This window comes from Mytilus trossulus, chromosome 2 (assembly GCF_036588685.1).
Source record: "Mytilus trossulus isolate FHL-02 chromosome 2, PNRI_Mtr1.1.1.hap1, whole genome shotgun sequence".
Lineage (NCBI taxonomy): Eukaryota > Metazoa > Mollusca > Bivalvia > Mytilida > Mytilidae > Mytilus > Mytilus trossulus.
Genome location: NC_086374.1, coordinates 34,297,278 through 34,313,031, shown reverse-complemented (window position 1 = coordinate 34,313,031; position 15,754 = coordinate 34,297,278). Strand labels below are relative to the sequence as shown.

The 15,754-nt window shown below is 31.9% G+C and overlaps 2 protein-coding genes across 2 annotated transcripts; both read left to right on the top strand.

Annotated features, from left to right (window-relative positions):
* Nucleotides 1–243: 243 nt before the first annotated feature.
* Nucleotides 244–9,710, top strand: LOC134705064 (uncharacterized). The gene is made up of 8 exons (XM_063563830.1): nt 244–346; nt 878–1,060; nt 3,123–3,229; nt 4,004–4,130; nt 4,641–4,748; nt 5,263–5,661; nt 7,340–7,424; nt 8,921–9,710. Exons 1-8 carry the CDS (start codon nt 307–309, stop codon nt 9,453–9,455), a joined length of 1,584 nt encoding a protein of 527 aa, XP_063419900.1. The 5' UTR covers nt 244–306; the 3' UTR covers nt 9,456–9,710.
* Nucleotides 9,711–10,022: 312 nt separating this feature from the next.
* LOC134705063 (uncharacterized) lies at nt 10,023–14,464 on the top strand. Its single transcript, XM_063563829.1, has 4 exons — nt 10,023–10,082; nt 11,813–11,888; nt 12,917–12,992; nt 13,796–14,464. Exons 2-4 carry the CDS (start codon nt 11,846–11,848, stop codon nt 14,091–14,093), a joined length of 417 nt encoding a protein of 138 aa, XP_063419899.1. The 5' UTR covers nt 10,023–10,082; nt 11,813–11,845; the 3' UTR covers nt 14,094–14,464.
* Nucleotides 14,465–15,754: the final 1,290 nt, after the last annotated feature.

Here is a 15,754-nt window from a genome sequence, read left to right as displayed (position 1 = left end):
CAATTGTTGAGCTGCTATTTTTTTCAGACAATTAAATAATGTATTAAATTTATGTTTATACATTTAATTTACTACAATTGCCTATTCGAAAATGAAAATAAAACAGAATGATCTTGTGTTCCGTTTTTTTAAAAGTCGGTCAGTATATTTTAACAAAGATGTTTATTACATGTAAAGATCAGTAGAGAGTTCCGTCTTGGTTATTCAGAGATTATCGTAATCCGCGATTTTATACAGCATCCGTGTTAGATAAATTGTCATCAACAAAATATCAACATGACATGAATCTTATGGATAGGTTTACAAATGTATAAATTTGTAGTTTTTTATTTATTTCTAACAACGGGTGAGTATTTTTGTATGTATTTGTTTTTGTTTCTGTTTTTTTTTCTCACGAATTCGAAGCATAATTATCTACACTATCTGGAATTCTGTTCCGTCTATTCTAACATCTTTTCGGGGTCGAAGAGCATCGTTCCTTGTACAAGTTGACAGATAGAGTACATTGATTAATTTATTGTTTTGGGAAAAAATTGTAGTAACCTTCAATACGGAAACGTTCATAGAAAACAAGAAATTTCAAATAAATTTTTAAAGAGAACCTGTGTCAGTTTATCATTATTAAACATGTATATGTTTCAAGAATTTACTCTACTAAATGACATTATTTTTGAAAACTAAAACATTTACTGGATGGAAAATCGAAGCTTCTCATTCTCAGTCTCTTTCATTTTTTTTAATTAAAAGTACAAATAAAACAGATGTACATGCATGAACAGGACATAATTTATGGCAAAATGTTAACGCACATGTTTTTTTTCTCAATCCGCATCTCTTTATAAAATCTTACTAAAATTGATTAATCTTAATAATTCAGGATGTACTGGGACTCTATATTTCATACCTGAGAGTAGAAACTGGAACGAGGCTTCTGATTATTGTACAAACGTTCTCACTGGTACCTTACTGGATTATGGATCAGAACTCCTGAACTTCATAACATCGTGTAGTATACAAAATACCAAAATATGGCTAGGAAAACCGTGGCCAGAATATCTAGGTAGGCCTGATTTATTTCAACATTTTTGCAACTATTGTCTTTAACAATTTATATAGTATAAAATTGAGAATGGAAATGGGGAATGTGTCAAAGAGACAACAACCCGACCATAGATCAGAGAACAGCTGAAATATGCACATTATTGCATATTACATGTTCTTATATTTAACCGAGCCGTTAGTTTTTCATTCTGCTATCCAGTGTCTTTTTACAGCTTAATATTTTTCTTTTATTGCTGAAGAACGAACATATTCTGTAGTTCACACCATTGCTGTTTGCATTGGTTTTTCTTTAAACTGAGTAACCTAATTTGTAAATCTCACTATAATATTTATAAATATAAAAAAAAACCACATACACACTCAAAAAGATAAAAGAAAAAAAAATGTTTAACATATTTATTAAGGTTTTTATATTACTACCAATCATGATAAAAAAGAGACAAAAAATACCAAAGGAACATTCAAACTCATACATCGTAAGACGAAATAAAACTGACAACGCCATGGGGGAAAAAACCCTAACAACAGACTACAAAAACACAATTTTATTAAGTTGTTGATATACTGACCTACAGGAACGAAATAAACTGCAGCAAGTATGTTAACTCAATAAAAGTAATCAAAATACTGGACCATAATAACAACATATACCGAATTTGAGTATAAACTGAAATTTCCATGGAAATCAACACTACCTTTGGACAAAACACCGGACTTCAAAATTATTTTAACAAGTACTCCACACGTTATTTAACAATCTGAGAAAAAAATTTGATAGCAAAGATATTTAGATGTGACTAAAAATCCAACGGTGTGAAGATGGTTTTTTTCTGAAAAAAGGCGAAATTTCGAAACTCGATGAAAAGTAGGTCTTTCTAATTCAAAGTAGTATTTCAGGGTCCTAAGCATTCACAATAGCTATAGTCGTTATGGTATGTTAAATATAGATACAAAAAAAAGAGATCACTACATGCGATTATGCAATCTCCCATTATCATATTTGTTTCATTATCCCCACATTACCCTAAAAGTACATTGACAGATATTCGTAAAAGAATGAAGCATTTCATTTCTGAAGATGCCCGTGGAAACAACTGTACCTAGTATATGAAAACGAACTGTGCGTCTCTCTTTGACAACCTTTCATTTTCAGATATTTAGATGATGTTCTCTCTATTAGCAACTATGATTGGGTACCATTAACATATTCTTCAGATCTAGAAATTAAGGCAACAACGGAAACAGCTTCCTTTGCATCTTGTTTTGACATGTACCTCGAATTTAACATTCATGGTCATCTCAGTTACATAATCGATAACAAAAAGGACAATAACAAATTTAAATTATTAATTTCCCTCAACTAAGTTGTAATATACCAATTTCACCAGCACATGTGATATACATTTCCCAGCTACTACTCGAACTTTGTTAAACGTCACCAGAGTCTAAGCAGATAGTTCTCTTTTTTTTTGTTAATATCCATTAAACATTGATTGGTACTTATAAATTTTTCATTGTGGTTTTGTGCTATTAAAGTAATATTTTGTTTTCTAGTCTTTTATATTTGCTACATGTAATGAGCTTTGTCTATATGCTTTTTTGAGTTAGTTTTTTTTTGACAAATTTGTTTGTTTTTTTTATAGAGGTTAAGATTATACAAGTTATACAACGTTGACAACTGTATCCTTATTTTTAACATGTGTTATTGTACTGTGTCTGTTTGTTATGTTCACACATCTTCGTTGTCAATATTATGGAATTTTATGCCGATTGTCATACCAAGTTAGAGGTTTAGCTAGGCTAAAGCTACAATACCAGGTTTAATCCATAATTTTCAACATGAGAAAATGCATGTACCAAGTCAGAAATATGACAATTGTTCTCCGTTCGTTGAATGTGTTTGAGATTTTGATTTTGCCATTTGATAAGGGATTTTTCGTTTTTTATTTTTGTCGGAGTTCGCTATTGTTGTTATTTGTCTGTTTTATTATAAGCCTCTTTCAGCTTGCTAACTACAAATTTATTTATGTAATACTTTCTGTTTACTTTGTCATTTATAGGTTGTAAAGAAGATAAATTAGCATTGTCCATCAAATCAAAGATAGATAATAATCAGATGGTTGAATGCCTCGATTTTTGTCGAGTATATTCCTTATTCGGAGTACAGGTATACTTGATTATTTTGTGTAATGAATAAAAAAAATATGTTTTTTTTCATTTTACGATGATAAAGGACGTCCTTCTTCGCATACCGAGTTTAGATATGTCATAACTTCCCCCCTTTACACATAAGGATATATGGAAAGATTGCCAGGAGACAAATATCCCAAAAGAACCAATGATGTAAACCACTATACAGAGTCTTTAACAATGAATAAGTTTGTATACTCGCTTTGCATGAAATGTGTATATATAACTGCATTGTTTGATAACGAAGACAAACAGTTAGCAAGCGAAAGAAAAACCAACTTGAAGCTAATAAAAATTTATGCATTTATTAGAGTTACATATTGGTTTATGCATGCCAATAAACTCACAATATAGATATGAGGATAGAAATTTTGTATTTGAGCCAGATGCACGTTTAGTCTACAAAAGACTCATCAGTGACGGTCGAATAATCTTTTTTTTAAACCAAGTTAAGTACGAAGTTGAGGAGTAAAAGAACCAAACATACCTAAAAGTCATGCTAATACAGCTAATGTATAACTGTATTCCTGGAAAGACTTGGTATTTCAAGGTTTTGTGAACAGTTGATTTATAATTACTAGTATGACCATATCAATGATAATTCATGTCAACACAGAAGTGCTGAATACTGTGATATTCCGGGGAAAAAAAAACTACCAACAGTGAGCGTCAATATGTCCCGTTATGAATTAATAATTTTATTTATCCAATTTGAAATTATTTTGATTTAGACTTTGCATGAATTTTCCAGGGCAAGGCATGTATGTGCTTTTCACCCACAGCAATCTTTAATTCAAACACTGAATGTTCAAAAGTATGTCCGGGAAACAACGCAGAGACATGCGGAGGATTCCGAAGTATGGACACATATAGAGTAGGTAAGATTAGAGGATTCCGAAGTATGGAACCATATAGAGTATGTAAGATTAGACGATTCCGAAGTATAGACACATATAGAGTAGGTAAGATAAGAGGATTCCGAAGTATGGACACATATAGAGTGGGTACATTTAGAGGATTCTGATGTATGGACACATATAGAGTAGGTAAGATTAAGTTAGATATAATTATAATCATAGAAGGACAGAAAAAAATCCAATTGTGTCAGCTAACGCCAGGGCGACATTTTAGGTTAATATAATAATACTAATAAGACGTAGTATGATTGCCAATAAGACAACTCCCTATCATAGACCAAAAACCTAGAAGTTAACAACTGTAATAAATCACCTCACAGATGATTCAATGATAAGCAAAACCTTTACCGCATAGTCAGTTACATGTATAAAAGGTCTCAAAATGACACTTTTCCGTTTGTTTTCGTGTAGCCATATCTTTTGTTACTGTATTTTGTCTTGTGTAAATAATACTTTATGTACATTTTACAGTGAACTCGATGTCTGGAGGAAATTGTCAATCTTTAGATTACAGTAGCTCCGTATATTACGCTCTTCATCCAGATGTCTGTGACACCAGTTTGTCCTTTATATGCAAAGGTATGAGTTACCATGTGGGAAGTACACGTTTGATATAGTTACTGTCGACACACAGTTTGTCCTGAAATTGCAAGCTTCAAAAACGATTATCTTTTCAAATAGGAAAACTGAATTGTATTCTGTTAAAATCCCTTTAATTAAGTGAAAAAGGAGTTATTATCCGACATTTATTATAAGAATTGAAAATCCAGATAGATGAAAGCATGTAAATACAAATTGTTGTAATTCTTGATTGCTTCGATTTATACTTTCTTTCCTTACGAAAGTATAAATGCAGGATTATTTGCGATAAGATCTTTCCATGACTATCTCCATTACATTCGAGCATTAAAATATGATTTTCATACTTAAAATAAAAAGAGCTGTCAGTACTATTTAGAATCATATTTTGTCAGAAAGTTTTTGAATAATAAATAAAAGAAAAAAAAAGAAAATGTTTTAAAATAAAATCTTGCATCACATGACGTCGAATTAGCTAACGTCGAGCGTCACCAAAACGTTATTTCTGTTCTAGTGTCGACTGAAAGTGCTACCAATGTTTGCAATCATAAAACACAGTATCAAATCACATCTGTTCAGGAGCAGACGACCCACTCAATAACTGACATAACTGAAACGACAGGTGCGACGTCAGAATATCTGGCAACGACATCTCAAAGCAACCAAATAGTAACAAAATTTACAGAATCAGAGGAAACAACAGAATCAGTCACAACTACACAACATCGTGTTATATCATCTGTAATACCAACCATAGTGTCGTCTAGCAAACAAGTAACTACTATGGGAGACAAAGCAGCAACATTTTCCAACCAATTAACAACTGAAGAGGACACTGGAAATACTTTAGAACCAACTACTATGTCCCAGTTACAAACAACGGATCCTTTGCAAATGAAGATAGCTTCTTTAGGTATTTTTATTACTTAAGTGTAAAGGAAGACAAATAAAAAGCGTATAAGGGAGCTGCTTTGAAAATAAATAACACCTCCTTTTAAAGTTAATTGGTCGTTCCCTAAGCAGGATAACAAATATACATGTTCAAGAGAAGAAAAAAAAAAGGAAAAACAGATCCAAAGAAAACTAAATCCAGATAATTCCCTAGTTTAACAAGTATTCACAAGTTGTCAAACCAAACATTCCCCAAGTAGTAATTTACAGTGTCTTAAAAAGGACGCAGTTGCCCTGTAGGTCTGAAATATAGTATGTTTAGTAGCAATGCAGAAAAGAAGATAAAAAAAAACTCATCAAAGATACCAAGATTGTAGTTTTGGTGTTCGTCAGATGCACACAGAAATGAGTGCAACGGACACTTTTAGTTCACTCAACAATTGAAAACAAAGTATCAGGATACATGTAGAAGGTACATGTATCTGACACAAACTGCTCACCCGTTACAACACTACATAGACAAGGTGATCCTAGAAAAATCATTAGGATAAGTAGTTTCTGAGAAAAATATGTTGAAAATATTTGTTGAATTAGCCGACGAACGACCGAGGTAGGAACAAAGATATTGCAGCTATAATGCATAGGCCAAAAAGTATTGCATACCTTATCTACCTAAGAAATAGAACAGCTGTATTTGGCAAAACTTTTACAGTGTTTGGTTCTCATTGCTCTTCAACTCTGTACTTTATTTTGGTCTTTTTAAACTGTTTTTTTTTTTAATTCGAGCGTCACTGATGAGTCTTTTGTAGACGAAACGCGCGTCTAGCGCAAATAAAAAAAATTGGAATATTGGTATCTATGATGAGTTTATTTACAACTACTGGGTCGATGCCACTGCTGGTGGAGTTTTCATTCCTCGAGGGTGTCACCAGTAGTTAGCACTTCTGTGTTGACTTGAATTATCATTAATATGGCCATAATTATAAATTAAGTGTTTACAAAACTTTGAATGTTTTGAATACATGTACTAAATTAAATGCTTTTCTACCTAAAGAATATATTACCGTAGCTGTATTTGACAAAACTTTTAATAATATTTGTTTTTCAATGCTCTTTAACTTCGTTCTTCATTTAGCTTCTTTTTTTTTTTAAATACTAAGGCTTTCCAGGAATACACTACCTTACAAATATAACTGTATTAGCATGACTTTAAGGAATGTTTGGTCCTAAGCTCTTCAACTTTGTACTTCATTTTGGCCCTTTTAACTTTTTTTATTCGAGCGTCACTGATGAGTCTTTTAAGTAGACGAAACGCGCGTCGGGCGCAAATACAAAATTTGAATATTAGTATCTATGCTGATTATAAAAAAAGATGTGGTTTTATTACCAAAGAGACAACTATCCACAAGGGACCAAATGAGACAGATATTAATATTTATAGATCACCGTACTGCCTTCAACAATTATTTAAAAAAACAAAAAACACAGAAAAACAGCGGAAAACATGTAATTAAGGATACTTACTTCATATTCGGTTACGCGGTCTAATCAAGACATCTCACTGATCATGTCCATATTGCTATATAATTACTACCAATGAAAATATTCAGAAAATGGTCGGTTATACATATACAATATGAAAATGATGTTATATGAACACATTTACATATAATATAAGAATGATTTGATTATATTTACAGACTGGCTAATGTTTACTATTCTCGGATTTGTCGGTACTGTTCTTATCATATTCGTTGTCTCATTCTGTGTAATTAAGAAAAACAGGTACGTGTTTATTCTGTAGATAGATTTTGTGTAGAGTGTAGACTTGTAAATGAATAATTCATCATCAATGTTTCTTTGCTTATTTTGACCAATTTAAACCTTACTGCCTGCACAAAGCAAATTCTCTATTTCACTTTCATTAAAGATTGAACAAAAAAAAATCATAAATCTGTATGCCACTGAAGAACCAGCCCACAGAGACTTATCACAACATAAGATTTTCATTTTGTCCTCGATTTAAAATTTTGATTAAAAAGAGCCGAAAAGTAAATCGTATTATTATTCCTATCAAAGAACAGTAGTTTGTTTTTACCACATAAAAAAGTTAACAAAGTTTACCACAGATAAAAGAAAATTATGAATTTATTTATCTAAACTTATATATAATTACAAGGAACGTCTTTGTGGAACAAAAAGTACCCATTTTAAACAGATTGTGGAAATGTGCGTAATTCTAAATTATGCGTTTTTAAGACAACTATATAATTCAATACACATAGTTATGATTACACAATGCAAAACGGAAATGATTATTGTTCACTTTTAAGCCTCTTACATGTATCACCGTCCATTTGTATATCCGTTGACTATTTTTGCTGTATGTGTTTACATCCTTGATCTGTTGTCCATAGTGGACATTCCTCTCACTGAAAAACTTTTCATAATAATCTTCTTATTCGCATCATAAAATATTTTATTTTATAATTCTAAAGTATTAAAATAAAAATGTCCACCAGAGACCAAATGACGCTAAAGTTTGGAACTACAAAATGTGCAATTATACACAGTACGCATAGCGGGCTATGAAAGACCTCGATATGACATATGTTAGGAAATTTAAAGAGAAAATGAACAGTCTATTTTTTTTTACAAATAATGTACGAAAAACGAAGTACATTTTGCCTCTGAAGCTTCCAATTTATTAACTTCACTCTGGATGTCTCAACATCGGAACCGTACATGTGCAGACTATATCAGAGAGGCTCAATTTACAAGTTTGTTTAATAGAGAATAACTTTATATGACCCCCCCCCCCCCCCCCCCCCCAAATAAAAAATGGAGGTGGTGCAATTTAATTGCGAGATTACGGTACCATCAGCAAAATACCAATAGAATAAGAGTGGAGGGTTTTACAAATTTGCACTCGCTCTATGGTCTTCTACAATGGGACAAATGAACGCCTTAAGATAATCTTGAGGTTCAAAAGATGTTAAAACAAAATAAGAAATGCGGTATCTGATAGTGACATTCCGTTAGTCCGACCACCGTATCTGATTGCCTACCAGAAAATTATCTTACCAAGACGACCTCGGAATAACAATTCATGAGAGAAAACCAATGAACAAATAATTTAATGGAATAAAAGGTGAAAAACGCATTTATCAATGTTAATGTCTGTATGTCGGACATTCATAATGAATTTCGGGTTTAATTATTTCAATTGCTTTTCTATAACTTGACTAAAGATATACTAGTTTTTAACTTTCGTTTCACAGGAAAGTGAAACATGTTCCAGAAGAAAAGGATTTTGAAATAGTTGAAGTATCTGAATATGATAGATATTCCGCAGATATGGTAGCACAGGAACAACGAATTAAAAGAGAAAGAAAAGACAGAAAAAGTCTTGCAAGACGATTATCTACAGAAATGAAAAAGATGTCCCGTAATCTTTCCTTTACTCGGTACGATGTGACAAAACGAGAAGACACGAATGATGGAGTTGCTTTAGCCTCCAGTAGCAGTAACAAAAGAAACATAAAAGGGCGACAGAATATCAGTACGCCAGAATTTGCGAGTGTTAGTTTCAGGCATCGGCCAATGGAAAATCAACCTTTCGAAAACCTGCGGTTTATGTCGCAGCATTACGGAGCAGGCCATAGTATTAAATCGTTATTTGACAAAGCAGAAACATCACAAGGCAACAATCCTAGAACATTACAGAGAATTAGTACATTCAAACCAAACTCAGACGAACAAGTCTTAGAGAAAAGCAATTTCAAACCTATTGTAACAATTCGTAAATTAGAGTAGTCTGTCTTTAATAACAAAACAAACCTCATGTTCAGTGGACACTCTCAACTCTCTTCATGTAGTGACGCAATAAATAGCTTACACAAAGATTGAATGTATTTGTTTGCCTTCAAATAAAATACTGAAATTAAGATTTTGTAAAACAAGGTTACCGTAGTTAATGAGGAATGTATTGTTTAATCCAAATGCTATCGTTACAATCTTAAAATATCATAAATGGTTTTCCGTAATATTAATGCAACGTGCGAATGGACAGATCGTTTAGAATTATTATAATAAGAGGATTATTTGCTGATAAACCTTGGGTTTAAAAGATTTGTATTCATGGACCAATTAATTGTTGTGCTTTTAATTATTTTGCTTATTTATGCCGTGAAGTTTTTGAATTTGTCGCAACAATCTATTTTGTGGTAAAGACACACACACATACATTCCCCATTTCCATTCAATTTACACTCATGCACATTCAATAGATAAAACTATAAGAGAATTCAAAAATAATTTAGCCGCTTTTAAAATGATTTTATTATAGATGAAATTCCTAGAGCAATGTCACGTACCATTTCCGTTATACATGAATATTTCCTCATTTGTCATGTGGATTAGCTTAATATGTGTTAAAATCAGGTAATTTTTTTTATCAACTAGAATACAAAACAAAATATCTTTGAATTTGTCAGCTAAAAAACAAGAACAAAGTTTACAAGAGTCAACTTTTATCCGACAAAACTCGTTTATAAACAAAAGAATAACACTGTTACAGAAAACTTTGTCTAAATTGGGTACTTAAAAGTTGTATCGTGTTAATCCGCATTTGCAATTCATTTCTCGCTAATCATAAAAAAATATTCCTACAGTATATTGGGAGGATACACTTTTAACACACTGTCAGGTTTATACCATCATTTTCTACATAAGAATATGCCTGTTCCAGTTCAGGAATATGACTGTTGTTATCCATTCGTTTGATGTGTTTGGGCTTTTAATTTGCCATTTTATTAACTTAAGGACTTTCCGTTTTGAATTTCCTTGGAGTTCAGTATTTTATTGATTTTACTTTTTAAGGAAATCTTGTTCAGTCACATTGTTGCATGGTTTTATGTATGATCTTCATTATTTACATTCAAGTTGGTGTTTTTTTGGCATCATATCAAATACAAATGACAAATCTTGATTACAACACTAATTATGTCTGAAACAGTTTTGTAAATTTTAGCACAAGGAAACTTTCGAAACGTTTTGTTTGGAAAAGCCAAACATAGCAATGGTTTTTTTTTCGATTATTTATTCCGGAACCTTTTTGTCCAAGTTACATTTTGTAACAGACTTATAACACACTTTGAGTAAAAAAAGTTACAGTTGCTACACATTTACATAGGGTAACTATATTCATGGACGAAAAGGTGTTCTGTCTATAAAAAAAACAAAGTTAATTTTATCTGTTCAGAATAGTAACAACTGCTTAACTTAAGTTTCTATTAAATGTGGTATGAATAAAAGAAATAAATAAAAAAGTTCATCACCCTGACAGAGCAATGGTAAAACTCAAGTATCATGTCATAATAAGGCGTATGCGCATGCAATATTAAACTCGATTCCGCTTGCATTATACAGAAGTCAACCGAGAACCAGCAAAATTCAAAACACAAAAATAATCCTCCAACTTTGAAATTAAAAACCCTTAAAGCAAACACTCAGATCAGACAAACAAAAGCTAACAATTACCTCACTTTAATTAAAAACTGAACTTGATTTGGGGATGTTTTGGACTGCCGTTGGAAAATCAGAGTTCATTTTGAGTAATGTTTCACAAGAAACAGGCCAATTGTAATCTCCAAAATAAGAGGTAATATTTTTCTATATATTACATGTTAGCGATCACGAGCAAAATCTATGTTTTTGTTTACAGCATTCATACCAGGGTTGTTTGTCCTTTCGCCGATTTTCACCTTTGTCATTGTTATGTCAGTTTCTCTTTAAGCTGTTGATTTGATTGTCCTTTTGATCAATACTCTTCAACTTCGTACTTTTCTTGAAGACAGAAAGCGCGTCCGATGAACAACATTTTCATCTTGACATCTATGATGAGTTTATTTGGTATCGTCCGCCGTATGTTTACTCCAAAGCACATACAAGTTTTTGTAACACACTCAATGTGTTATAAGACTCTCAGAGTCGGCTCTGTCGTTTGTAAATCTTATGAATTCTCACATTTTTGTAGTTTTTCTTTTGTGAAAGATTTTAATTTTGTTTTATGGAAAGGAAAATATAAAATAAGAACATCAGATGAAGCTTGAAATTATATGTGTCTCTCTTTTCTTTTAAAGTATTTATTTTACCTTCTATATGTTTTACAGCTAGACTGACAACGATATACAATACGTATTAGTATGGGTGTTGACAATCCCGAGGTGATTTCTGCTTTAGTTATAGGTAGGTACTATTGACTTGTTTCGTACTGCAGTGTACATCGTAAATTAAAAACTACTATAATCAACCCATCAGTGTATAGCAAAATGAAAGCCTGTAAGTATATTGTAAAATTAGATTTAGCATTACACGTTTTACTGTCAACTTGTTTTCAAACCATACAAGTAAGTCAGTCTTTCAATGAGACAGCTGGCTAATTATTAGTTTAGTTCAATATCAAGGCTGTTCCATTCAAATGGATTTGGCTGGTCGTTTGACAAAACTTAACTATTCATAACCGACCTTTTTATTTGAACACGCGCATGTAAGATCAGATCTATTTTATATGATAACGTAACAAACATGTAAAGGAAAAACGGTCGCAGAAAATATTAGGAATGAATCTAGGAATACTCCGTCAAATAAAGGCAAAAGTATACTGAAACAGTACTGACGAAATTAGTACTAAATTCATAGAAAGCATAACATTATAAGTTTTTAGTCTTTCCTGACAGTATTGATATGCAAGAGGATAGAAGTGTACCAAAAAAACGTGGGAAAATTCTTGGAAGTGTAGTATTCCGCTTTTCAAAAGTCATATATCGATTGAGAAAAACAAATCCGGGTTACAAACTAAAACCGAGGGAAAACGTCAACTATAAGAGGAAAAGAACAGAAACACTAAAGTGCAACAAAAACAAACGCCAACGTAATAACATACCCGGTACATAAAAAACGAACTATTTGATAATAACTGCCATATTGCTGACTTGGTACAGGACATTTTAAGAAAAAATTGGACTTGCATACTGATTATGTCGTCAAAGTGTATTCTCAATAAGTTAACAAAGTACTATTTTACCATGATTTTAGTTATTTTAACCTATCTGGTTAAATACTTAATTTTTTTGCCCAGTTCGAACCCCATTTTTCGTTATCTCAAATAAATACACAATTTGGCGCGAATGCACAACGCCCCGATCGGTAATAACTGCGGTTGTGAATTATCGTTATACATTTAACATGTGACACTTAATACATACCCTTTTCAGGTGTGTTAGTTATTGCTGTGACAACTTTAGTTATTTCTGTAAAAATAATGACGCTGCTCATTCACATCATTCGAAGGTACTTTTGTATAAGTTAGGAACTATAAATAATTGTTTTATGTTTATTGATTACAATTTGTAAAACGTTTAAATCTTAAGTATCCTTACATATACTTATTTCTATAACTATTAGATAAAATTGAGACTGGAAATAAGGAATGTCTCAAAAAGAGTCCCAGACAACAACGTTTACCCGACCAAATAGTAGAAAATAGAACAAGGCCGTCAATGGGTCTCAAACACAGCAAGAGCGGGCTTCAGTTGACCACTAAACAAACATGTGTACTAGTTCAGTGAAAATGGTCGTCACACTAAACTCAAAAACATATAAAAGAAATAAAACTAAAAAAACAAGACAAACAAAGGTCAGAAAAAGAATAGATTTCCCAAAAGTATCTTGTTTTATAGACGTACTTATCGCATAAACGTTCATACATTTTTGCTTTGAAATGATATCATTGCAACCTTGTCCTCCAAATTTTATTTTACAAATATATATCTTATCTACACCACTTATAATTATATATCTGTATAATATTTGAGTTTTACGTATGAACAGTTTAATTCTGGTAAAAAGAATGCAACTCTATTTAATACAGCCAAATTATCTGAACAATAAATTATGCGTAAACCAGATGGCGAATGCTTTGTTCTGTTTGTGAGATAGCATTAATTTGTAAAATTAATTCTTCTAGGGAAGTGATTAAGAAGACAATTTCTGATAGTGTTTACATCTTCATTTATAAGAGACTATCATTATGCGTGTTTATTATTATTGCTTTATTCCGAATGTGATTTCCCTTATTTGTTTTGTATTTAAAGGAAAGATGTATACATTTGCCCAGGCCATACAGCTGGAAAAGATATAAGCCATGTCGGTAATGAAAACGAGTATGAATTTCCACAAGACCGTACAAATGGTCAGCAATACTCATCCATCGGATGCGAAGACTTTCAGCGAAATAATAGTAGAACAGACGAAAAGAAGCTCTTCGAAAGTCAAAATCCATCGATGCAGGATCCAGTTTATCATGACATTATCCAAGTTCAAGGGCCATCGGAGACAAATCTCATCACCCAGCGAAGCAATATCCGAAGGTCGCAAACCACTGTAGTGTGATTGAAGCAGCGTTTAAACAATAATATTAAGTTTGAGTAAAAAAAACAAAAAACTTTTCAACTATGTACAGTTTTTGTTCTATATTTTGACATTTACTGGTAGACAAGACGATCGATTCTGCCTTTTATTTTCTTTACTTTTGTAAAAATACATTATATACTTACAATATTGTGTATCAGCTGAATGATATTTTTTTCAATCGAATGGTGTGATAATGTTAAATTAAATTTCAAGAGTTGGTTGTTTTACAGTTGTTATGCATCATTTATATATGTGCATATAATAGAGAGTAGTTAGCCTTTTGAAAGGTTTAACTAGCTGTCTCTATTCAACAGACCTTATTTTCCAATAGCACTAACAATTATCCACCCTTCACCCAGGTTGATCCTAGCAGTAAGTTCTCGTCTTGAATATGCATGTAAATTTTGCAACGATATAAAGCAAACAACAACGAATTAGTACATGGGTTTTCCATTCAGGAACATAGCTTCTGAAAGGCAAAAGCTATCGAATACTGTCAAAATAAAAGGTGCCATTTTTTTCTCTAAAAATTAAACATATTTACTTTACATTTAATTTAAACATGTTAAATTGTTTGGAAAAAAAAATTCTGCAAAATTAATGGGTCACGGAAACGTCTTAGCGAGGCGTCTTTCCCCCCAAGATATAAGGGTTAATACTCCTGAAATGCAAAAGTGAATATAATCAAAATTATTTTCAAACTTTACCTACATTTTGTCATGAGAAATAAATTCTCATTTCAAAATTACTTTAAAAATAACCAACGAATTGCGTTAATGGTTCCCACGAAAACGACTCAACGTCCCATTTGGAAATTACATTATAACTGATAAGCATCAAAAATGAAAAATAATCATGCACTAACAAACTAGAAACACCGAAAATTCGCATAATAACGAGAAAAGATTAGACTACTGAACTAAGGATACCCCTACCTTCTATCTTAATTCCAGTCGTTAGTTTTCTTGTTTGAATTGTTTAAAATTGTCATTTCGGAGCCTTTTATAGCTGACTATGCGGTATGGGCTTTGCTCATTGTTGGAGGCCGTATGGTGGCCTATAGTTGTTAATTTCTGTGTCAGTTTGGTCTCTTGTGGAGAGTTGTCCCATTGGCAATAATCAGATAATACCACATTTTCTTTTTTTATATAGATCTTCATTTTAAACTTTTCGTCTTGTTTTTATTAGAGTTTAACTGACGAATCATTTGTATATGAAACTTCATCCTGGTATTTATGATGTTTTTTTATGAGTTAAATGGCATAAAAAAACACATTCTAGAACGCACTTCAAATGAAAAACAATTTTAAAATGGAAAGAGAAATTATATACAGTATATGAATATAATATATATACTACTACCTCTAACAGAGACAACTCAAAATTTACCTTTAATTGAAAGCAAAACCAAGGACATGGGGTATCCACCCATGACACAAAATTAGTAAAATGCACAACAAAAAAAACCCACAAAAATTAATTCAAAGGAAAGCCGGGCTTTTTACTTGCAATTTTTTTTTATTTATTTTTTTGTCACAGTAAGGCCTTCGACACGGATCAATTGCATACATATTGCGTATTTTTAATTCAAAATGTTAAACTGATATTTCATCCTCTTATCGCAGAATAATTTAAATTGA